We start from the raw sequence: 26,673 nt of genomic DNA, 5'->3' as shown, positions 1-26,673 counted from the left end.
TCGAAGAAAAAACACAAAGAACTAACAGCTTAATTCAAGAACGTTGCTCAATAAGAAAGAGGAAAGACTGGAAGCTAAGTCTTATGGTCAAGCAAGACAATTTTGTTCATATTGCCTTGCTTGTGCAACAAAATGCACTTTTATTGAAACCACTGACAAAATGATTCAAATGATTCATTCTGCAGCACAAGTAGCTCTGCACTTCTCAGTCAATAATAAATGCAGAAATAGCTTTTTAGTAATCATTCAGAGATTACTCAGAGACTAAGTACTTGAATGCACAATACGTTTTAGGCTCGCATTTAACTTTTAGTCTTGGGGAAAGGAACGGTGATGCATGGTGAGCGAGGAAAGTCTAAGACTTAATGAGGGAATATTGGACTCTTGAATCTACAGCGTAATCATTTGGCTTCAGAACACTTGGATAATGCTGCTGAACTGTTTTCGGGTAATTTGCTGGTCATTTTCAGTATTTTTGGAACTCAAAAGGAACATGTTCATGTCACTTCAGCTCATTCAGAGTTGCCCCTGCTGAGTCAATGTGGACATTAAATGTTTTTTAGATTTACTTGAGGTTGAGAAAAAGGATAAAATGTTAATTACTGGATTATTCATGTTATTCTACTGTTCCTGCATTTCCTCTACTGATATAAATGTGTTTTATTCCTAGGTGGATATCACCTTGACTTAAGCTTACTCTTCCTTTCATGTGCAGTCACAGCAGCATTTAGTAACCTAACAACAGAGCGAGGAGGCACTGGGCTGGCAGGATCAGCTGCCATCTAGTGCCAGCCTTAACACCAGCTCACCTCTCACATACACAGACTGTGTATAAGCAGAATCTGAGAGACCTTAACCTAGCAGGGGGTAATCATTAAACATTTTCAGTGACAAAAGAGCCCTGTGACACATTGGACTCTACACTACTGCGGTTATTGGATTCTGAAAGTGGTCTGACCTTCAAAGTTTCCTCCTGTTGAGAGGGCTTTAGGTGGACTGTTTTTGCGGGAAAAAAAAGGTGCCACATGTCACCCAAGGATACAAAGTTGGTGGTGCCCTTTTGTGTCTAGCCAGCGGTTGTTGGACACTGCTGACACTGTCAGACTGACCAATGGTCTGTGGAGCATTAGAAAATGCCAGCCAGCACAGTGGATGTTTTCATGTGTGGAGAATGTTGCAACTCAGTGACCGTGTAAAGGTGGAATTTTAAAAGTTTTTTTCAGGGTTTATATAACCAATTCAGACATTGTAGATTATAACTGATCAGGACTGGCCTGTGGCATAGATAGCCACATTTCTGCAGCAGGGTACCCACCTTTCCTGGTGTTCCCATTAAGCCTTTTGTCCTCAAATGTTTTTCACAGATTACTTAGTTGTGTTTCTGGAATGGAATCCAGTGTGCAGAGAATGGAGCTATCCTCTTAACCCTTATGTACTGTTTGGGATCCTGGAGAGCCCAGACCCTCTTCAACAGCTCAAAAAACATACTTAAATCTGTAATAAGTTATGAACACAACAGTGAAATATCAAGTTGATATGGCGAACTTGTCAGCAAAGTTTCACATTTCAGCTTCTGGCCATCAAGTCCAATATTCACTCTCTTTTAGCTCTGTTTTAGCTTTAACCAACTCCACTAGATAATTTTAGATAATATTTACCGTTTGGTGATGAGCAGATAGTGTACAATGGGTTGTTGGAGCATTTTCTCTCAAAAAAGCTGCCTGCTGTGGCAAAACATAAAAACTAACATATGAGAGCGATGAGAGTGAATCAAAACATAAAACTCTCAGCCCACACAGTTAAACTATGAGCTGACACTCACTATGCAGCTCTGTAAAGCCGAGGGGAGCTACAGATTCAGGTGATAATTCTCTGTAGTTTCCCCAAACAATGATAAAGCCAATATTAAAAAAAAGACACATGTTACTGTGGAGCCAGTAAATTGACTTTATGAATGCTTCCATAAAGACTTTGCATTATAATGAATCACTTTTATTGCTTCGTTCCCCAAAACATTCCCCATAGACTGGTTAAATAATATACTTTATAATGTACTCAGGTGGTAGAGCAGGTTGTCTAGTAATTGGAGGGTTCCTGGTTGAATTTCCTGCTCCCCCAGTCCAGTCGAAGTGTCCTTGGGCAAGATACTTAAGCCCAAATGTGAGTGTGTGTGTGTGTGTGTGTGTGTGTGTGTGTGTGTGTGTGTGTGTGTGTGTGTGTGATGGGTGAACTTGCTATCATCGCAAGCGCTTCAGAGAAAGCACTGTATTGCCTCTGATGAGCAGGTTGGCCCCTTGCATGGCAGCCTCTGCCATAAGTGTGTGGATGTGTGTGAATGGGTGAGTCCATTTACATCGCTGTAGTTTATGGTCAACAATTGGTTTGTCCATGAAGCAAGAACATTGTAGAAATCTATAAAAGAAACAAACACAGTGGACGAAGGCCCCAAAAACCTAATTTTGCCTTAGGCCCCCTGAAAGGCTATGGCCTGTCCTGTAATTGATGGAAATAAAAGAAAGAAAGAGAATAAAAGAGATTTTTGAAATCTACTTGGCATGCAGACTCCTAACAAAAGATGGGATACATGTCAGTATTACCAAGAAGACAGCTCATGGTCATCAAAAATTCAAGTGGCTTCATTCAACCCCGAACTGCTCAGCCAGCCATATCCATTAAAGAGTACAACCGTTCAATTCAAATGGGTCGCTCTGTGGCGCAGCAAAGCATACAATTGGAGATGATGAGATAGAAAGCTAGAGGGAATTTTTACTCTGTTTCTCCCATTCTTCTTCCTCTCTTCCTCTCTCACGATCTTTAAAATACTTCCTACTGTATGTCACCTCATCCTAGACAACTAAATCAGCAGTAGATGCAGTTTTGCGTCATAACAAAACTTCACATGCATAAGTGGCGCTGCAAGGCATTAATTTGTGTTAAAGCTATAACAGTAGGAGGAACTCAACCATACACCTACCATACATGGTCATCAATCACACTTTATGGTTTTAGTCTAACATCGGTGAGTAACCGGAACGCGCACGGGGAGAGTAATTGAACAAAAAGAAAGAGAGACACAGAGAGGGAGGGAGGGAGGGGTGGGTGTGTTTGTGTGCTATTCGGGAGGGATTGCCTACACCCATACAGAGTGTGTGTATGTGCAGACGTATGTATGAGAGAGAGAGATAGAGAGAGAGAGAGAGAGAGAGAGAGAGAGAGAGAGAGAGATCAGACCCACACGGAAAGCTTCCTTTCACAATAAAAAAAAAACACTCCTTCACTCCTCCACTGAAGATGGAACAACTGGATCGCAATGCGCCCCCGTACCCCATGACCAATTAAGAGCGAGCCAGCAATTATTGTCTTTGAGGATCCGGACGCGCGCTGACCTGTCATCTTTTCACGCTTTCAAAAGAGACACATTTAGATATTTTTGAGCTGTTTTCCCTCGTCCGTCTTTTTTAAGTGTAACACGTCGTTTGTGTGGATTATATGAAGGTGGCTGGATCTTGAGGACGGAGTGCGTCAAGTGAGCGCACCTATCCAACAAGTGGATGCATGAATTTGATCGCGGCAGACAAACGCCGGGACTGAACACACAGGCAGTCGGTGGATTGATAACCTATAAATCTGTGTATCGATTGATCGTTTTACAACTAAGACAAATAACCCGCACAGCTCAGATGTGGAGCTTGTCTTGTTTGGCGGTGATGTATATATGTGCGCATTGTCTCGGTCTGAGGTAGTTTTTGTATCTAGTGACTTTGTGTATTAACAGATTTTTTTTTTTCAAGCATATAACAAAACTGCAATGAGGTGAGACATCTCCTACATTTTCCCCGTCGTTAACCAAAAGCCAGATTTCGGCGGACACGCTGCGGAATCCACCGTCTCCCACCTCACCCCTCGCCCCCCATCCATGGACTCGCTTCTCCGCTCCCTCGGTGACCGCGGGGGGAAGTTGGGATCCTCTCTGTAGACGTTTCTGTATGACAAGGGCGCAGGTGGCAGCCAAAGGTCGCAGTCATGCCGATGCATCCAGTCACCTCCACGCTGATGTACCGGGGGATCTGCACCATCCCCGACATCCTCTCCTACAGCGCCCCGGTGAACCTGCCCGAAGACGAAGTTGAAGGTGAGATGTTACCTGTAACGTGTATACCTGAGGGTGTTCAAGGGCTGGCGAGAAGGTGTTTTATTTATAACAAGCTCATGTAGTGGCAGTGTACGTGGCAGTGGTCAGCTGTGGAGCTCATTCAAACAGACGCGCGGTCAGCACCTTGGACAGCGCTCATGACGCGGGTAGAGATTTGAAGAGATTGATTTTTTCAGCTTAAAAGGTGGCTGTTGTTTTTTTTTTTTTGGTTTACTTTCAAAATACGCCTTTTTTTTAATCTTGATATATAAAACAGAATGTGCAAAAATATTCACCCACTTTGTCACCAGTGGTACTTAAAGATCATCTGTCTTGTTTCAGTTTCATTGATTCCAAATTCAGATTTGCAGCTCTTGCAGAGTGTTAGTTGCATATGCACCCCAGACGCAGACGACCCTGCCGCCTTTCTGCCATAAATTGTTGCTTCTGGGGGACATTGGGTCTAAATAGAAACAGGAGCGGCTGGTGGAAATTTGGTTCATGGAGCCCGGTTTTGAAGACGAGATGGTCCAGAAGTGTTTGATATTTCACCTTTCTTTCTACCTGTTCTAGGGACTGTGAAATCTCTATACCACAGCTACTAAATGAACATCCAATGTAAATCCTCTCTTGATTAAAAAAAAAGTTACCTGAAAAATCATCTTTTTCATCAATCAACACATTCTACAGCACTGCAGTGGCACACAGCAAAGGCCCCCAACAAGAATGCTGACACATGACAACTATTCTGAGCAATTTAGTTTTTTAGTATCCTGAGAATATTCAAGCCTGGAGCACTTGTGATGTGAACCTGCGACATCTGCACATTGTCATGCAGCAGCCCCTGGGACATTGTTCAAGTCCCAAAGCATGTGTGATGACAGTAAGTTCTTGGGTTGTTGCTGTGTAGTCAGTGCAGTGACGCTGGAAGGTAGCTGACGTATCCCTGCTGAATGATTTGTTCAGTGCACCTCTCATTCTTGCTACCTTAATAATGCACACATTGTTAGGGAAACAAAGGCATTTTTTTTTTTGGACAGATTTGACAGCTTTGCGGGGCAGATTCAGAGACATCAGTGTGCATACATGTTTTTTGCATTCCTAATTAAGCTGTTGGATGAAATACATATGTGTCAAATCCAGACAAGAAATCTACCTTTAATTGAACCCCATTGCACACATTTGAAATTACACAGCCACACACTCCTTTCTCTCTCTCTCTCTCTCTCTCTCTCTCTCTCTCTCTCTCTCTCTCTCTCATGCACACACACGCACACACACACACACACACACACACAGACAGAGGTTTGCATCTGCAGTACATGCAAAGACACCTTCGCACACATACGGTTTGGCAGATAAATGCTATTCAGTGATGAGGGTGATATTAATTAGAAAAGCTGAGTGGGAGCAGCAGCCAAATGTGAATTAGGTTTGACTCTCAAAAGGTCTTCCACGACTGGTCTCACTACCTGTTTCAGAACACACACACACACACAGCACCACAGCACCAGAAACATCCAAAAAACCCAATAATGGGTGCAAGATAGATCAAGCTGTTTTAAGATGCAATTCTGCCCTCTGCATTTTATACTCCATTGCCTATCCTTTTCTGCCCTGACACCCAACAAACTGAGCCTGTGATAAAAGAGAAGAGCAAACCTGTCATATCCTGGCCATGATTATAGCATTGCATCACTCAGGGCTTTATTGTCAAACATGATTTCCAGTCTACAGGGATCTTGCTTGACAGAAATACATTTTGTGCACAGCAGCAGGACTAGCTATCTCAGTTTCCTTCTCACCCTCCCACTTTAATTTACGGTCAGCTTTGGGTGGGTTGAACAGAGAACACTTAATTCTGACTTTAATTAGTTTGATCCACTATAGCAGTCTTGCTGCAGTTGTTCTGTCGCAGGACCGAGTGAGCCATTTGGGCTTTACAGCTCAACTTATGGTGGCAGTTTGACTGGGGAAGCAATGGGATGCTTTGTGGATAGAATAGGGGTAGAGAATAGAGCCTGAGGTAAAGCACAGTTAACAACAGTGACAGAGCCTTTTTCAGCTGCTGAGGAGCATTAGTGTTCCCATGTGAGGGATGTCTTACAGGTTGTGAAAGAGGCAGACTTTAAAGGCAGTGTCGCTGAGGAGATTGAGTGTTGTTGTTGTTGTTGTTGTTGTTGTTGTCAAGAGTGTAACGATTCACAGCTTCTCCTACCAGATAGCACAAAATGGGAATAATATAAACATGAACGAGCTGATTAATTTGTTGAATAATAGCTAAAAAAAGTCACTGCATAAATACTTTACTACATGCCAAGATTTGTGCTTTAAAAACAAAATCCTGGCTTTACCCTGATCATATTTTCAGCTGCTCGAAGATGGAGGACAGTGGGAGCATACGCATGTTCCTCCCAGTATTATGTTTCATTGTCAAAACACCTCTTTATTGGACGTTTCTTTTTAGATTTCTGCTCTGATTTAGTGACATCCTAAGTCTGAATTTTTGTGGACCAGGCCCTCTTTAACAACATACAAAAATTGTTTTATTAGCCTGCATGATTCTAATTCTAATAGAATTCCTTATAGACATGACTTTTAACTGAGAATGTTTCATAAGTCCACTATTAGAGACCTAAACTATGAAACATGGTTAAATACAATGGATTTATGCTCTGTGTCTGTTGTTGGTGTGGATTTCTGTGTTTTGAGTTTTATAACAGAGAGTCAGACCTCTCTAGGATCTTACTGGCCTGGACATAATGGTACTATGTAGGACGAGGTACAGTACACCTATTTGTGTAACCTTAAGACTGAGACTGCAGTGGCCTTGGTTCAATTCTTACATTCTTACCCTTTGCTGCATGTCACCCTCCATTTCCTAATTTAATGTATTAACAATGCCTTCTGGTTATTTCCACATTTTATTACCTTCACCAAATATGTGGCAACTTAGCAAATTGGGTTTTATAAACATCAGAAGAGAAAAAAAACAAGGTTTATAGGAACATAGTTGCTTGGTTTGTAGGACCCCAAACAATGAGGAAGTAAAGCCGCTTTCAACAAAACAGATGGGTTAATGTTATTGTGGTTCTTGGATTGCAGATACTGTAAAGGCGGATAAGTTCTAAATTATAATATGCACTGAACAATCTTGAGTATATGTTGATCAGATGAGAAGCAAGCTGCTCGTCACTGCTCTCATCTCTTGAGAGATGGACGAGAATTGGTTGGAAGTCTGAAGTGTCACATACATCAGCTCGGCCATCAGGGAGACAAGGCTTTGTCATGAAACGAAATTGCATATAAGTGAATATGTGTGTGCGAGTGCATGTATAGGGACAGGAGGCTCAAGCCCTTTTGGCACACGTAGCCAAGGACTTGAATTTCAATTACTGGCTTGGACACCCCAGGGATCGGACCAACGACACCATACTTTGAGAGGGCTGTCAAAGCTATAATTGGAACAAAACGCTATTTTTCTGATGCTCGATAAGCCTGTGTGTGTGTGGTAGAAGGTTGGGGGGTGGTAGCAAGTACCTTAATGTACAATGATGCAAGCATAAATTGAATTGGACTCCATATTCTCCATTTCCCCTCCTACACAAGAGGGATGAAAAAAAAACAGTTGGTCATATTACAGGAGCTCAATATAGTTTAGACCTCCTCCACCACTAAAAGACACACACACACACACACACACACACACACACACACACACACACACACACACACACACACACACACACACACACACACACACACACACACACACACACACACACAGACAATGTCAGTATCACTGCAAGTGGAATTAAGTGGGTAGCCCATTTCCACACTGCCTAACAGCCCTATTGGAAGCAGCTTCAGAATAGTCCCTGGGCTGAGCTTAAAGCATTTGTAACAGGTCCCAGAGTGAGGCTCATGTAAACAGATGCCAGTAGTTTCCTGTAGACACAAGCAAAAGATAAGACTCAAGCAGAATGTTTGCATCTTTCTGACAAGATTGTCATTAGCGCACTTTATTTATTGTTTCAGCTCTGGCTTTCCTTACATTGTTTCACGGTTCTGTTATTTTTAGACTTGTAGAGTTACATAGAAAACAATTTACAAAAATAGAATGATACATATTCATACGTCTGCCTTTTGTTCATCCACTCTGTCTTATGTCCATAGAAGTTAAGTCTGAAGAATGCCTGGGGGGAGTTGTATTCTACCATTTATTAAATGAATTAGGCCCAAATTATGTTTGTTACAGACAGACTCCCAGGAGAGTTGTCCCAAAAACCTTAAAACGCCTTTATTCATTTGGAGCCAAGTGTGAAAACTAAATATTTTCATAAATAGTCAATACATTCTGACATTTAGATAAATTAGTCACACATGAGTAAACTCCTAGAAAAGGCTGAACAAAAATGCAATTCACCTGTTGTCTAATAACTGAAATGTTATGCCTAAAAACAGGAACATTATAGCTGCAATTTAAGGAAGTACAGAAGCCACAAATATAAATGAATTAATATCAAAAAGCTATCTATTAAAGCTATATCAATCTATGCTACTTATTCTTTTTGGAAGCAAAATGAGGCAATAATTTGTATTGACAGTCATTTGATAAGCTTGCAAACATTACTCGCATGCAGCACAAATAAAACAAGACAGAGAGAAGCAGATGGGAATTCACTTTATTTACATAGCAACCATATTTTATCACATCTTATCTGATACAAGAACCCCTTTTTCTGAAGAATATCAAATATTTTTCAGAATAAAATATTATTGTACACCAAAATTATGGTTTCATATCCATAAACATGTACTTCTTTTTTCCTCTCTCAGTTCCAGTTCCAGTGTGTTTGCTTGGGCATGAAAGCCTTAATCACTGTCAAAGAAACTTGAAAGTGTACCCCGAGCCAACCTGTCACAGAGCCTCTCTCAAGGAGCATTTTAAACTCACCGAGTAACTGTGGTAATCGAAATCAGCGTGGCCTAAAAAGGTATCTCTACATTTGTTAATGCTTGTGGCAGAGTGAGGGGGCTTTCCTAGTCTCCAGATCAAACACGGATTGGGCTGTCACTGCCCAAGAGACAGGAAACTGAGATGTTGCAAACAGGAAGTGATCGTAATAATGGTACCATAAGTCAGAGAAGCTTCAAGCAGGATTTTTATCCATTACTGAATTAGAGATTATTGGCATGCAATCAAAGTCTTTCAGGTATTTCATTCACTCTGATAGAGAGCGACACTTGCAGTGCGTAGAAGGTTTGAAGTAGAGATAATTTCCTGCAAATTAAAGCCATCATAAATTCCCATTAACCCTAAGCTGTACTAATTTACCTGCTTGACATCAGCAGGTTAGCATTGTCATTTTGAGCGTGTAAGCATACTGTTTTAAAAATCTAGCTCAAAGCACCATTGTGCAGCAAGTACAGTCTTGTTTCACTCTTAGCAATCTCCACCTGCACTGAGAACTTGAAGGAGAAAATACAAGCATGCCAAGCAGAAAAATCACAGTTCTTGTGGTTTCCACTTGGAATCTTTTTAGCCTTATTCATTTATTTATTTATATATTCATTGTATGAAGCTTAGAGAAGCATGTGTGGCTAAAGTGTCCATGTGCACAGGCTCCATAATGTGCAACATAAGATAATTGTGCATAAATTACTGAAATCAATCCACCAAAGGAGGCACTGAGTAGCTTTGGTTAGACAATTTATCACAAGCTGTCTTAGTTATACCTTGATCACATATCAGGGTTAATTTGAAGTCTGTCAGACAAAAAGAAGCTCCGTGGGGACAGGAATGTTAGGTAGGATGTGATACCTGCCAAAAACATCCAGCAACACTCAAACAGGTAAAGTCGGTATATTTGGATGATGAACATCAGTGCCTTTGGCTTCTGGACGTCTAAGACTAACTAGGGAGTTTTGTTCTCCTCGTATGTCTCCTTGAGTCATGAATATGCATGTAACAATATTTTCTGAAGATATTCTGACTTCCATGTTGCATTTTGTTTTTGAAAGTAGTTTGCTCTCTGTAGTAAAAAAATTAACGAATGCTATTGCGGCTTCTTTTTAAACTTTTTCAGTCATTCCCTTGGCAGAGTTTTTGGGACTTTGCAAATTGCTTTGACTGACAGCTGCTCAAAAAAACTCTGACAACACTGTGTTCCTAATGGCATAAACTGCCTGTGAGGCGATCTTGATGTTTCTGCTCGACTCCTACTGTAGCTGCAGCAGAAAACATTGACTCATTCCTTCGCCCTGAGGTGGAGGGTTGACTTCCATTCCTTTGGAAATACTTACATGAATACAAATGAAGATATTTAAAGACACCGGCATCTGCTTGGCAAGACAGAAATTATGCACATAACGTATTGCTGGTGCAAAATCAGTGGGTGTTGTGGGGGTGTACTTCCAAGGGGTCAACTGAGACCATTTTAAAGCATATGCTGCTAAGAAGATTTGAACAACAACACATAACAAAATGACCAATCATGATGGTAGCGGATATGCTGGCTCATTTTCAGGAGTGTGGAGTGTGCAAACGATCCAGATGTGTTTACCAAACACTTATTATTCTCTCCTGTTCACTTCAGCTATTGACTGCTATTAGCAAGACTTTCTCCTAGGAAGCGAGAATTAGTTCCATTATTGTTCTCTTACAGAAAAAAACACCCTGCTTTACCCTTAAATTGGATACCTGAAACAGTTTGTTTCCCTTGCATAGACGAAAGCTTTTCATACCTTCCTACAAAAAAAAACCTGCTTTTCATCAAAGCCTTCTCGTTCTGAAACAATATTGAAACAAATACAGAATCAGGCTAATAGATAAAGTGTTTTTCCACTGCCAACATCATTACATTTCCACTTTCTGCCTTTCAAATCCTTCTGACAATGTTACAAATCTGGCAAACGTCAGTGTGTAACTCAGACGGCCTTTGTTAATGATTTACAAAGAAGAAAGACATGCGACATCAACATCACTGAATGCTGTAATTGTTAGATTACTGCAACATTAAATGCCTATAAGGCCTGTGACTTATTCAGAGTTCCTTGTTAGAATTTGACTTTAGTGGTGTTGAATCTGTGACTTTTTATTCTATAAGGATGGTGAGAAAATGTTGCATCAGTGTGCAGGGAAGGTGTCCAGCAGTGAAATATCAGTTTGTTCTACTTAAGTGCCTGAAAAGTCTAAGAGACTTTCCTGATTATCATAAAAAAACACCAATGAAAAATCCACCTGGGTGAAGAAAAAACACAAGCAGGACAGGAAGATTAACTTCATCCATTTTGGAGAAGGACATACTTTATGTCATTACAGATGTGCTGCACCAAGCATCCTGCTTGTATATAATCAGGCTGAGAACAATAAATCTCACTTTGTACATCTTCCCATCACTCCACTCAATCCTCAACGGTGCGGGCTCTACCTGGATGATGGAAAGTCGTCTTACACAATCTGCCAGAGAGACAGACAGGCAGGCAGGGATGGATTTCAAAATGGCTCTCTCGATGGTATTACCTACCTTGATGAGACAGGTGGCATATGAAAAAGCTCTACTTGACATAGATGGTGATAAAGATGTCAGCAGAAATGAGCCATTACTCAGAGGGTGAAGTGACCTAGCACCTCAACCCATGAGCCACATTGTATGGTAAAACTGATTTAAAAAATAACAAAAGTGGTTTTGTGGAAATTTTCTCGAGTTTGTGATGATGTCATTGGCTAAAATGTAATGCTAACTTAATGGTATTCTGTAATATATTATATAAATATGATATTTTGCTGTTTTTAATTATGTTAAAAAAATGTAAAGCAAAACTATGACACTTTAGTAAATACACTTGTGTACTTTCTAGAGGAGAGTTAAAGGACCAGTGTGTAGAATTTAGTGACATCTAGCTGTGAAGTTACAGATTGCAACTAACTCAACACCGCTGGTGTCTGTATTTGACGACCTGGGAGTGAGAAACCACAAAAAACCCAAAATGCCCTACCTGCATTCTTTGGTTTGTTTGTTCTGGGCTACTGTAGAAACATGGCGGTTCAACGTGGCGGCCTCCATGGACGGCGACTTGCAGCACATGTAGATAAAGATGGGTTATTCTAAGTTAACAAAAACACAATGATTCCTATATTCAGGATTTAATATTCCATTTATGCCAACATATCCTCCTAAATGTTACACACTGGACCTTTAAGTGAGAAGATTGATACCATTTTAATGTTTGCTAAATGTGAAGCTACTGGCAGCAGCTGGTTAGCTTAGCATTAAGACTGGTAACAGGGAAATAACAGCTAACCTGGCTGTATGTAAAGGTAGCAAAAGCTACCAGCACCTCTGAAACTCACCAATTAATGAGTTATATCTTGTTTGCTTAACCTGTAAAAAACCCAAATCTAAAATTTACGGTGAGTAATGTAAGTGGACTATTCTTTGGATCTGAGCAGTTGCCGGGCAACCAGCAGAGTTACTGTGCCAGGAAAGAAATAATAGACCACTCTGTGAAATAGTGATTTGTCTTTCTTACACTTTGGTTTTTGTAAATATTAAACAAACAAGATATAACATGTTAAGTAATGAGTTTTAAAGGTGCTGGTAGTTGGATTGTGTAACTGTTAGACAGAGCTATGCTAAGCTAACCCTGTGCTTGCACTACCTTCATATTTACTGTACAGATAAGAGGGGTATTAATTTTCTCATCTAATTCTCCAGCATATTTTCCAATACTAAAGTATTATTTTAAAATAAACATAGAGGAACAATGTTTAGTTCTTTGCATTCATTTGAAATAGGGTACACTATTAAACAGAGAATCAGCAATAAAAAAAGTTGAAATTGGTGTTTGATATTTTCCCGTCTCTTTACTGTGACTGCTTAATGTAGTTTGTGACATTCAGATCACAACAACAACCATAGAATTGTATAAATTCGTAGTTTATCAGTTGCTGTAATCTGCCAAGTTGGCTTTTGATGGAAAGCATGTGGTGCAGATTAGCGTAGAATATCATGAAATGCTGTGATTACGGCTGTCAGGTGGGTTAAAGTTAAGTCATTTATTTTCATTTTGATCGATTGCCATGAAGGAGTGAATCCAGCAGACTTTATTACCTGTGAAATTAACTGTGATGAGTTCTAGAAGGTGAAGTGCTTTTTCCCCTGGGTAATATTTCCTCCCTTTGATGAGCAATACTGCAAAGTCTACACCAGACAATAACTAAATCCAGCGGCAAAAAAACAGTATCCATAAGTGAGTGCATACTGTTAACGTGGTGGAACTGATGAGGGAGTGTTGAATAAGCTGTAACGCATAGTGGAGGCTTTTGATTGCTCACATTTGACCTTTGTTTGAGGTGCTTCTCACGGCTTTTTGCTTTGTGGATATTGGCCACGTCTCAGCTTGGTATCGGCTGTGATGATGAAAACTTGCAGCTTTGAGAAAACATAAGAGCGAGGGAGGGGAAAAGAATGGAGACAGATCAATGACTCCCCTTCCTTGCTGGAAAAGAAAACCGAAAGGCGCAACAGAGATGGGCTAAAATTTCACTGACTTCAATCATTCAAGGTCAAGTGGGGTTTAAGAAGTTGGCTGTGTTTTTTTGTGTTTTTTTTTTTTTTTTTGTTGAGGATAAAGCACCTCGACCTTTCAAACTTTTTTTCTCTTCCAGTTTTTCCCTGTGGTCGTGTCAGTGTTGCACTGGTGAGGTTAAACCCCTTCAAATTGCATAATGGAGGGAGTCTCTATCCAAACCCAGAGATGGGATTTTCCTTAAGACACAGACGACTTAGACTCTGCCATATACCCCCTTTGAATACTCCAGAGCCTTATTAGAAGCCTGTTAGGGTAATATTCAAATCTTCCGGGTGCCCAAGTCAGCCCATATCCAGCTAAAGATGGATTAAGGTTGCTATGGGTGTTTAAAAATAGTAGATCACACACACACCCCCCCCCCCACACACACACACACACACACACACACACACACACACACACACACACACACACACACACACACACAAAGCTGTGTTTTTCTCCCAGTGATAAGGTCTTACATAAAGAGTGGGTGTGCTGCAATTACCGATCCAAAGCAGCCCTAAGCAGATGCAGGTCTGACTGAGGCGAAGAGGATCTCTGGCTCTGAAAGACAGGCCCTGGATTACCTTCACGGACACTTCACTGCTACAAAGGCCCCGGCATTACCATGCTATACTCAAAGTGCACCGCGTGTAATTAGCAAACGTTTTTACTGATGCTATATTTAGCTTGAAAAGGGGTAAAGCTTTGCTCCAGGGATGCCTCAAAAATCCAAGTAAATATTTGCCAAGTGTTGTATTTCTGTTCTGCAAGGGGGAGTTCATTTCACCTATTTCTTCTAATAGAAAACATAACACAGAAAGTGGATGTCATGTCCCATGTCACTGATGTTTCACCCTCATCATGAATCGAAGTATTTTCTGTTTGTCTGCATGAATCAGCTCCATTTTTAGAGCGATTCCTGGTTTTGTCTATGGCTGCGTACAGTTCACAGACTATTCACTATCTCTGTGCTGCAGCACGGATCCACTTCACTTCATTGATACACAACAGTGTATGGGGAGAGCAGTGCGATGGGGCCGCGCTGCACCTTTCTCTTGTGGGAGTTCAGCTTCAGATCCTTGGCTCTCGCAGCTCACAATCTTAACTTGGGCTTTTCATCCTCTGTCAGATCACACCACAGGGGACTGCATGGCATCGCATCTTTGAAGGCCAACAAGCACCTCTCTACATCAAAGCAAATACCACATGCTTTCAACAAAAATACTCACGCCTCCCTGGTGGAGGCATGGTCCCAGAGACTGAGTGGAAGATGCAACAGCAGCTTTTAAATCTAAAAAAAAATAAAAATAAAATCTGATGCATATTAATAAGATAATACAGTAAAATGTAATTGAAGCTGAAAGTGAGAGTAGCTGGAGTTTAAAGGGGCCTGAAGCAATAATAAAATCTGCAACAACGAAGGAAAAATCTAAAATGGTGACACTCCAATTTAAATGAAATGGCAGGTTCATTATATATGTACTGCTTTTATGCAGTTCAAAAGAGGTCAAAATTGCCTTCGACAAACGTGGAAAATGACTCAGCGCCTTGCACATCTTAGTCCTGATTATTCAAAATGAACCAATTCCAGAAATTCCAGCCGGTAAGATGAAAGTGTCTTTTTGGGTTTTAACACACAAAATTGTAATGTTATTATTTATTGCCATTCATGCTTTTTATAAAAGGTAGATTACTGCAAACAATATGATGGCAATTATTATTCACACTTATTGGTTTGCCATTTGGCAAATACTACACTTTGATAATTTAAAGCGGCTCCAATTCAGATTTTATATTAAGAGGGGATGAAATTACATGTATATTAATTATGTGTAATGTGAAAGTGGTTGCTCTTGCTGAAAAACCTGCAGGGAATTTTTTAATTCATAAATACATTTTAGATGCTTTGAGTTTGACTTGGGTGGAGAAACTTTTCAGCTTTTGGCTCGTGGTTTTACCCTCTGATTTCTTGTGATCATCAGTCACTCGCAGATATTTCCAAAGACTGGTTGGAAACTTGATATGTCATTTCAAATAAAAAAAATAAAAATCTGTACTAATTTCTAAATTAATTACTAAAAATTACTAAACTCATAACAAAAATTCATATCAACTAGCTTCAGCAGTACTGGTAGCTGTGTCTGAATATGCCAGTTGCACTAGCCATGCTGCCATGTAGGCATGCAGGGTGCCGTTCGGTTCAACGTTTACAAAAAACATGAGCACATTTAATGAGCATGCTCTCTTAGCGTGTTCATGCACAACACTGCAGAAGACCACATTAATGCTGAAACGACTAGTCAATAAATTGATAAGGCCAAAGGACAGAAAATTAAGCAACAACAATTACGATAATACATTCATCATTTAAATATTAATCAATCCAGCCATTCTTTGGTTTTAGCCTCTCAAATGGGAGGATTTGTGGATTGTCTCTGTATTATATAATTGTAAAGTGATTATTCTTCAGTTTTCAAGGGTTATTTGTACAAAACAAGCAAACTGACAATGTGGGCTTGGGCAGTGGAAACTTGGATGGGCATTTTTCATTATTTTTTCTTATTTTATACAATACACGATTACAAATATTAGTCATCAGAATAATGAATAATGAAAACAATCCTCAGTTGCTTCCCTAAACCATATTATTTTTAATTATGTTATATCCAATGGAAATGTATTTATTAATCAGGTGTTATGTGAAACAATTGTATGATATGATACAATATCTGGAATTAGCCAATATTATGAAGTCAAATGTGAAGTCATATCCCCTGTCATTGTTCCAAAAAGAATGAAGATATTTGTCCTCTGCTTTATTAGTTTCTTACCTCCACAATTCAGTTTGGGAACACAAAAGTGGATTGTGGCTACTGACCCTGTTTTGCTTTAATTATGTGTGCCCCGTATTTAGAACCATTTATTTCAAGGCTACGTGACTTAACAGTGGTTCATTTATGCCAACTGTCTCTCTTTTATTAGGTAGAATAATACAGGTCATCTGTACAGGCATAATATCAGGGCTATTCAGTTTTCTTTTCTTTTTTCTTGCCAGAGTGTTAATTCACAGTCAGGAAGAGAGAGAATTTTTTGGACTCTGACAGAGGCAGTTGCTCAATTACAGTAGAGTCACTGTGGCATACACGTGAATTTGGCCCATTTTGGGCTCACAGAGTGAAGTGAAAATGAGAATGCAGTTGTCTCTCCTGAGGACAATTAAAATAGATAAACCCTCAATGAGATAGCACTCTATCTGGATGGCGTGTGGTCAAAAAGAGAAATTAATTCTTTTAGAAGATGATTAGTCAGCCTCTTTTGATAAAATGGAGAGAGGATTATGTATGGTCTGCTTTACTTTAGAGATTTGTTAGTTAATTCTAGTAGTACTCTGTTTGTCCTGATTTCTAGCAGAGCAAAATAATTTGTAATAGCTATGCATATTCCACTTTTACAGTTATAAATTTCATCAGACCTGATAACCAATTCATTCGGGCCCATGCAGCAGTATAAAATCTTCCCACAACACAATTGTGTCCATATTTCATTACACTATACAAACCTTTTTACATCAAATAAACTATATACCACTCACCACTCTGGATGTTTTGCTCACCTTGGCCTTTGATCAATAAATAAAGCTTACAGGGGAGACAGAGTATTTGCTAAAACTGTGTTGGCACCTTATTTAAGAGTGTGTTTGCCTCCTGCGTGGCTGCAACATCTTTTTTTTTTTTTTGTGCTGGAAAGCCCCTCTTCCTAAAGTAAACAGATGGAGTGGGACCTCAGGTGGCTACTGAGGTATTGTTATTCTATAAACAATAAGATCACACCCAGGGAAAGAAAAAAAAACACAGCTGGAGGCTCTCAATGATTCAAACTGTACCTCCAGTAAGACATTTTGTAGGAAAAAGCAACGTGAAAAATAGCTGCAGCGAATGTCACTCTGCTCAGTTTTATAAATTGCATGCCCAGATGTAATCCACTGTAATACATGACTGCCAAGTACCCTTGTCCCTGTGGCAGGGTTTCTATTCTGCGGACGTGTACTTGATTACAACCAACTATTTCCTGAAGCCGTGCTACCACATAATACACAGAATGACACACACTGTTTCCCGCCATCATCGATATTTCATGTTTTGTTTTCCAACTGAAATATTTGTCACAGACTGTCACGCTGTGGATTTTGGCCTGAGGTTTGGCCATTCGTTGCCCCTCTGACGCAAATCACTGGTGCAGCAATTCTTATTTACAAGACTTTGGGCTTTCCAGTGGATTGGTAAAGTTTGTTTAGTATTACACTTCAGTAACTTAACAATCACTAATTGGCTGTAAACTGAGAGGGGAAAGTCATTCTGCTTACCTAGAAGGCTGTTACTGGCAATGCATTTTGCAACAGCGACAAGTTATGCATTATTTAGCAACATCATTCAGTTATTGTTTTTTTTCCATTATTCATTCAAAACCCAGCCTACAATTCATTTCCGTTCAATTCAATTTACAAACATATCTTCACACCTCATCAATAATGCTCAGTCAGAGTTGTAAAATGCCTTATTTCCCTAAACCTTATGACAAAAACTGAATATGAATCTATCGTAACGTGTTCAATGATGCATTTAAGGTAGCTGATTCAAACAAATGTCAGATTAGAGAGATTTCAGATATTTAATGTTATTTTCTGAAGATTTACATCATCTCTATCTTAAGATTTATCTCCTGCTCTGCTCTTTTGTGTGCAAATCAGGCGTGTGACATGGGATGAGTCTAAAATTGAAGGTGACTTTGTTGTGGATTTTATTGCATATAAATGACGGGATCCAGTCCTTCATGTAGAGTAAGCAAGCAGAGAATGAGGGGAAATATGAAGTGTGGCGGAATTAACATCTTAACAAGATTTCCTGTAGTGACTGAGACTTTGTTTGCTGTGCTAAAAAAAACTGTGTCCAGTAAGGTTGTTTTTCGATTGGATCTTTTTTTTGCTGGGGTTTGAGTTTATGTGGGTGATGCTGTTTTTCTTTATGTGGTATAGCGGCCCTCTAGTTCCCCTTCTTATGTTTATCTCAGACTATGTGCTGTTGCTGCTTCTAATAACATAAAGCACATTACTCCAGTTTTTCATTATCAAGTTATATTAAAGGTGTACTAGTCCAGCAGTTTAGTATTATAGTTCCATACATTTTGGGGAGTCACAAGCAGCAGGCTCTACTCCAGTGCATTTCAGATATATTTCCCTTTTGTTTATGGGAAGGGTACTGTAGTCTGGCCTCTTCCAGCTTCAGGTGGTCAACCAAGATCTGAATTTGAATAGTTCAGTTTCATCTGGGGGTAAAAGGTTTGCCAGAGTTATCTTGAGTTGTGCCAAGTCACTGGGGTCCCAGTGACTGAAGTAGGGGATGCTTGGTCTTGGCCCCTTAAGTCGGTGAACAGCTATAGTGTTATGGGGCGGGTTGAGGTGTTGGAGTGGATGCTGACCACAGTGGTTACTTGCTGGGGTAAGTAAGGGCTGAGTGTATTGAATGCTGTGGCCAATTGAAGGCAGTCCAAAATGAAAGAAGAAATATGACAACTGTCTAGCATTCAAATGCTCCAGTGGATGGAGATACTTTACTGCTGGGTCCCCACTATGTGTCTGTGGTGTCTTTATAAGTACATGAATTATCATGACTTTGTGCAACAAAGGTATAACCTATGATTAAGGATTTCTTAAAATTATATAAAAGGTCACTGAAGTTACCCCAAATGTGCTACAGATGCATAAGGACTTTTTATATCGTCTTTTTCACAAAACCACAAGACACTTAACTGTAATTCCTCCTTGTTACAGACGTTGCAATGGAGCTAACTTAAATTCAGGTTGTCAGTGGATGATAGTATGAGTAATCCTTTTACATTATTATTGCATTTTAATTTCAACTCTTACACAGCAGTAATTGTTTCAAATAGTGATCTTATTCTAAACTTTTTGTCATTAATGTGTCTTTCGAAGAAATTATTGGACTGATGGGAATCTAGGAAAGTCAACCACTAGAATGCTACACTTCCCCGACCTTGTATGATAGCATAACATATTCCTGTTGGGTTATTTTTGGCATTAAAGCTTTTTAGGTTTTGTCAGCCAAGAAAGTAAGACTTCATAGCTTTGATTTATCCCCATACATTTTTAAATACAAGGAAGGCAGAGAATACTGTACTGTAAAATGGTGATAAGTTGTTCTAATCTCAGCTCTTTGTTCATGGATATTTCTTTTATTTTGGCTCTTTTTTTTTGTAATTTTACTGGTGGAATTTGTTCTCCTGAGCTGCCAACCCCCATATAACTATGACTCAAGCATTGATGTGGCATAACAAATGTGTCTTTGGTGTGTGGAACATTTTCCACTTTCATATCCTGCTCTAAGACTTTAGCTTGTGCTTGTGTGTCTTATTTGCAGAGATCCGCGAGGCCTTCAAAGTGTTTGACCGCGATGGGAATGGGTTCATCTCAAAGCAGGAGCTGGGGATGGCCATGCGCTCTCTGGGCTACATGCCAAACGAAGTGGAGCTGGAGGTCATCATCCAGAGACTGGACATGGACGGTGAGGCAAACACACAGCTTGGATTTTACTATCTTAAGCCATAAAGCACAGAAGCAGTTTGCTTTCTATTCACCCACAAAAGTGTAGTAGGCAGTTAAACTACCGACAATAAAAACCAACTGTTCCTCTTTTCTGCAGGCGATGGCCAGGTGGACTTTGAGGAGTTTGTCACTCTTCTGGGCCCAAAGCTAACAGCAGCTGGGATGCCAGATAAATTCAACGGCACTGACTTTGACTCCGTCTTTTGGAAGGTGTTCATTATTCAGTCACTCATTCCCTGCCTATTAGAGAGAAGATAGACAACAGAGTTACAGTTGTAACAAACCTCCAAGTGCAGAAACACTTAGACTGCCACTGTACAACTTTGAAGGAAAACCAGCTTTAATTGCCACATCCACTGGGTCGTTAATGGGAGGATTTTAATCTTGGAGAGGTTTGGATTCCCTTAAGAGCTGTGTCCTGTGACTTTTAGTTGATATTTCTCCGCCTCTTTGTGTGTGGCACCAGTCTTATCACTTAGTTTTGATGTAAAATAGATATAAATTTATTTACAGACACCTCATTAGATAATTAGCTGCTCACTTTGAAAGTGGGATGAAATTAATGGGATGGAGCTTGTGTCAATGCTGCCATTGTTGCAGTTAGGAGATAACAGCGCTACAGTGGTTGTCAGAAAGTGAGGCTCCAAATTGAGTGACAGAGGGGGGTATTTATGGGAATTCATGCTGTAGTCAGTGTACGAAAAAAAAAGAATCGCAAGCAAAAACACCTGCTGGGAAAGTCAAGAAACCCGAGGGGCTGTTGCAAAGGCTGCATAGCTTCACATAATGTTATATGTGAATAGTAGTATCAAGCATGTGCTGCTGGATTGATCACACAGAGCCTCCGGTCACACTGGTGAGCTCAGCTCAGGCTGAGAAAATGCATAACATAGATGAGCTTTCCAAACAGGCACAGATCCTGACTCCATACTCCATAATGTGTACTTTTACTTAGATAGCTTAAGAACATTTTCTTGATAATACTTGCAGGAATATACTTTATAATGAAGTATTATTGGCTTACTAGTTGCATATGTATATAACTGCATAATGTATTCTTTCGTTTTAGCTAGAATTTTAATCAAACTTTATATTTTAGTCAGATGTGAAATTACATTTGGTTTCTCCATGATATTAGTAATCCAATATTAAAGGTGATCCAATATCAACATTTCAAGTGAGTGAACAAACTGAGGACTTTGAATAGTACAAGTGAAATTTTCCACTGTGCTGCCAGTTTGACTGAAAATTAGGAACTCTGTTAACTACACTGTGTCAAATAATTGTCTAATAGAAAATTCAACTGGGGGAACCTTGTATTTTCATTGGATGTCAACTTAGTGAGACATTTAACACATCAATTATTACTATTTTATTCTTATTTTCGTAATCTGATTAAATATACACAGCACAAATCTTTTCAACTTAAATTATTCCACATTGTGCTGTTATTGTACACTTCCTCTTTATGTGTTATTTGTGTGTGCCTACGTATGCATGTGTGTGCAAATACCTGTGTGTGTGTGTGTGCCTTTGTGGTGTGCCAGCCCATGTCCATGTTAATGTTGAGTTATGCGTGTGTGTATCTCCAGTGTGACATGCAGAAGTTAACGGTTGAAGAGCTGAAGAGGCTTCTGTACGACACCTTCTGCGATCACCTTTCCATGAAAGACATCGAGAACATCATCATGACTGAGGAGAACCACATAGAGAACCCTGGGGAATGCCAGGTGGATATAGACAGTAAGGAAGAACCTCCTATACTTCAACAGCATTGTTTATGATCTATTTCTGTTATATACATATATATATATATATATATATATATATATATATATATATATATATATATATAATAGTAGTGCTTGTTACACATTAAAGGGTCACTTCACCCCCTAAAAAACACTTACCTGATTTCTGCCACCACCCCAATACAGTGACTGTAATTTTTTAGCAGGGGTTTCAGCTTGGAACATTTAAATTTGAAAAACAAAGAAACAGTAATGTGTTTCTCCATACATAATATCCTGGTTCTCCACAGATCTGACTTTGAACAGCGGTTTGTGATTTGGATAAATTTATCCTTTAAGAAGCAGCATCTCACCTTTAAACTGAATCAAAATTGTATAGCTTCTAGTGGTGTGTTTGAAAGGTTATATGGCCATTGCAAGCCACCATATATGATAATATATTATTTATGGAGGTAAGGATGGCTTTTGAATTGTCAGGACTTGAGCAAACAAAAGATATAATTTCACCACACTAAAATGACAATATATAAATAAATAAATATGTTTTTTTTCAATTAACACATTACAGATTTCACCACACAAATTCCTCCTTTCTGTTCTCACCATTTTGTGCCAATATGCGGCAATCACACACGGAGAACTGTGTTGTTGAAACTGCAGCGATACCAATTTTTCCAATCATCAACCCCCATAGATCATAATGTACTCCAGCCAGTTATCAGCAGCGAATGAAATGCTGTGCCCTCTAAGGCAGCTGTTTTGTAATTTGAGCGGCCATGCACAGCAAATGGCCCCTCTCACTTTTGTCTCACCCAAAAAAACCCCAACAAAAAATCACTACACTATTGCTAACGCTCTATCCGCCTACACAGATACTGCATGCAGAACCTCCCCCCCCCATTATCTGGAGCTAATTTGAAAAGTAATTGTCAGTAATGCAGGAAATCCCTAACTGTATAGAAGCAGAGGCACGTTAAGGGAAAATGTCCACAGTGAAAAAGTAAATTACACCTCTTCATTACAAAATAACTGGGATTCACTGGTGATGGCAAATTACGTCTGAAAGGGTGAAATTTTCCTTTAATAGTTCATTTACAGAGGGCTGTTAATGAGGATGCTTTGCTTTTTATATGGTCATTTATCTAATGTTTAGGTGTAATGATTGTTGGGACCATTACAAACCTATTCTATGATTTACAAGGATTACAATATTTTCTTTTCTGTTGGAAAAACACTTGTTTCTCTCAGGAAACAGCAAAGATAAATCAAAAGCAAGATCGATTTTAAGTAATTTGACATATCTTCTATTTGGAAAAAGAACACAAAAAAGTACAACAGATTTGAAATTCTATCAGCCCTGGTCCTTACTTCAGATGATTCTTAAGGTATTCTACACCTTTTCTTGGAGTGCTGGTGTTTTTTTGAGCAGCCCTTAATATGCCAGTCAGGCATCAATCCATTTGTTTGTTGTTCCAAAACTCCAATTAACATTTCAATCTAGATGCAGTTACGCAGCATACAGGTGTGAAAACAAATCTTCTTGGCAGTGTGCATCCCTTATAATTGTGTTCTGTTTTAATAGTAAGGTTTTGTGGTGGAAATTAGTATCAGATATCTCTCAAGCAGTAAATAACACCTGATTCAATGGACCGTCAGGTAATATTTTTTCTCGTTCCTCTCTCACCTCTTTGTTTCTCTCAGGTTCTAGCCCAACGCAGCAAGTCAAGCAAACTTGTGTGCGCAAGAGCCTGATATGCGCCTTTGCCATCGCTTTCATCATCAGCGTCATGCTCATCGCAGCCAATCAGGTGCTGAGGAGTGGCATGAAATAGGAGCAGTGGGACTTTCAGCCTCTACCACCAACTAAAGGCTGCCTCACAGATAAATGAATGAGGAGATGAAGCTAAAAAAACAAACAAACACAACAGACAATCACACAGCTGTAAAACAGGCCAACATATGACTGCAGAATAATTGGATTCACCAAGGACACTATGTGCAGGAATCTGTCTTGGAGTCAGAGACATGCTGACAGCATACAAAGTTTCAAGGACAACAGGACCTCACATACAAAGAGACAGCAGTGTGTTCGACTTGGACAACTGACTATACATATCACTCTTCGTAATACAACGTTTAGTATTCATTAGCTATGTGCATTTGAGCATTGTTGCATTCAGTATGGTGGCAGCTATAGAGAGAATTGTAGTGTTCAGTTTTGTATTTGTCCAGTGTACCATGCGATTTATTATAAAACAAGTAGAAATAAATCTATGAAATATTGTAGGGACATTGGAGAAAATGTATTCCTGAGGCTGGAAAGTGTTTCATGCAAGGTCTTGAGTGCACAGTCTTGTGGAGATATTGTATGTGGTGCAACATTGTTCAAAAACCATTTGGGAATAATAATAGCTTGGTAAGAAACAGATAAAAGAGTTTGCAGGGAGGCGCATATGATTGTGTGGATAGTTTCACTCATTCACAGGCTGCATAGCTTCAGAGGATAGAACAGGGTGAAGCAGGTTAACAGCTCTCAGAAGGAAAGTGTATGGACAGGTAACTGGCTGGAACGTGGCTGGACATGCAGAAAACACTTGACTCTCTGTCTCCACAGTGAGGCTTTGCAGGCATCAGTGATGACCATCATCTATGCATGAAATGCATGGATTTAAACAGTTGTCTTGACACATTTGTAAAAGTTCTTATCCGTGTATTAATCATTATGACTGTGTAACAGAACTGTTTTAAATTACTTAATGACAACTGTGAGCAATTGTGTGTGGTGCGGGGGTATCAGCAATCACAACAAAAGTAAAGCATACAACTGCATGAAAAAGAAGGGCTGCTTTAGTACATGCTCGTAAAAATTAGCTGCAGGATTGCTAAACTAAGGACCTTTTTCCGCCCCTGGGCGCCTGATGATCATCTTTCACTGCCACCGAAGAGCATACCGTGTGCAGACGTGTGCAACTGAACCATTTAAAGAATATGCATCAAAACTGATCTATATAGATAGATAGATACTTTATTTATCCCGAGGGAAATTGGTAGCGTTGATACAAACATGCAGGAATGTATTTTGTTCTTTTAAAAAAAAAAAAAAAAAGTTATTTTCCATCTGTTGTTGCTATGGAGCAATAAATGTGTGTAAACAAAATCTAACAATGCTTTGAACAGACATGAAGCTTCAAAAACGTTAGCATCTATGGACCTGAACTGTTGAGGTCAGAAAATGTTCTATAGCACTTTTCAAATTAATGTTTTGGCAATACAAGATAGACATTGGTTCTGATGTTCAAACAGAAGACAACCCTCTTTATTCAGTGAGATACAAAGATCAGACAGATGGTTGGAAACCTGGGTGTCAGAAGCTGCCCAGTGCATTGGTGTTTGACACGGGCCAAATGGTGTAAACTGTTGCAATAAAACATTAATATCTGTGAAGCACCACATGAATTTGATCGAGTGTAGTTTAGATTGTTGTGCATGCATCTGGGTAAGGTCTGTCACTGTCAATGTGTGTTGTACATATAAACCAACTTCAACCAAAGCTTTGGAGGGATTTGTGACTGGGCCACATAATGATTAAATTAACATTAGAGTAATTGAGAAGAACCAGAGACAGAAATCAAAGATTCAACCTTACCTGAAATCAGGTAAAAGACATTTGTTTCAAAACCAAACTTGAAATTTCGACAGGGCCAAGACATGTTTGGAAAGGTAAATAGAAAAAAAAGCCCTTCAGCACACCCTCAAAAACAAGACACTGCAGAATAGAGATCTAAATAATTCACATCTTATGAATATCCCCTTTTAGGATAGCTATTGGCAGCTCCCCAAACTTGGATCTCACACAAGAGCCAGAACCTCACAGAGGCAACAAAATTAGACTACCCTATCGCCCAGAGCCAGGCGGGATAACGATTATCTGATGCACTCGGGCAATTTGTCAAAAGTGTCAACTCTGAGGGGAACACACTCAAAAAAGAGAGAGAAAAAGCCCATTTATTAACAAATACTTTTGTTTCCATTTTGCACTTTAAGATGTGCTGCAGCGCACAAAACAACAACAACAACTCACCGCCATGATTGTTCATCCATTTCCAGATATAGTTTAGGCAAAAGAATTATGTTATCATAGATGTATCTATTTTTGTGATAAGAATGTGAAGGACTAGAATATTAACTGACTGATAAATGATATTGTCTCATTAGTTTTCTATTATATCACTACTGAGGGCCATTTCCATGGAGAATAAAGTTATTATAATAATTTGAATTGTTGCCTTATTCTTTGAGACACTTTGGCATTGTGCATAGATATACACCAATCACAGGTTTATAATTTATCACCAGAGCAAAATGTACAAATCAATATTTATTTTCTTTTTGCAGATGAAAAAAACTGTATGAACATGTTGATAGTCTATTGAATGTTCTATTTCCATTGTACTGTACTTTGATACCTGTCTTTGGATCTTGCAAAAATGTTTATTAACCATGTGATATCTGTTCATTGACTCCACCCAATGTTCCTCTTCTATGTCTGTGGAATGATATTTCACATTAATAAAATCATATAACAACCA

General features: G+C 39.4%; 1 protein-coding gene across 1 annotated transcript; it reads left to right on the top strand.

The window, feature by feature from the left end:
* The first annotated feature begins 3,212 nt into the window (after positions 1-3,212).
* On the top strand, positions 3,213-26,673 carry LOC127376463 (calcium-binding protein 7). The gene is made up of 5 exons (XM_051423383.1): positions 3,213-4,132; positions 20,149-20,292; positions 20,431-20,543; positions 21,926-22,076; positions 23,786-26,673. Exons 1-5 carry the CDS (start codon positions 4,024-4,026, stop codon positions 23,914-23,916), a joined length of 648 nt encoding a protein of 215 aa, XP_051279343.1. The 5' UTR covers positions 3,213-4,023; the 3' UTR covers positions 23,917-26,673.

Source organism: Dicentrarchus labrax, unplaced genomic scaffold (assembly GCF_905237075.1).
Source record: "Dicentrarchus labrax unplaced genomic scaffold, dlabrax2021, whole genome shotgun sequence".
NCBI classification, from domain to species: domain Eukaryota; kingdom Metazoa; phylum Chordata; class Actinopteri; family Moronidae; genus Dicentrarchus; species Dicentrarchus labrax.
The sequence above is the reverse complement of the archived record's forward strand: the minus strand, read 5'-3'. Positions and strand labels throughout refer to the sequence as shown.

Excerpts from the sequence above, each read along its gene's own strand:
- LOC127376463 (XM_051423383.1), top strand. The coding sequence starts at position 4,024 with ATGCCGATGCATCCAGTCACCTCCACGCTGATGTACCGGGGGATCTGC. Across the intron at positions 20,544-21,925 it reads TTGACTCCGTCTTTTGGAAG|TGTGACATGCAGAAGTTAAC; the intron begins GTGTTCATTATT and ends GTGTATCTCCAG. Across the intron at positions 22,077-23,785 it reads ATGCCAGGTGGATATAGACA|GTTCTAGCCCAACGCAGCAA; the intron begins GTAAGGAAGAAC and ends TGTTTCTCTCAG.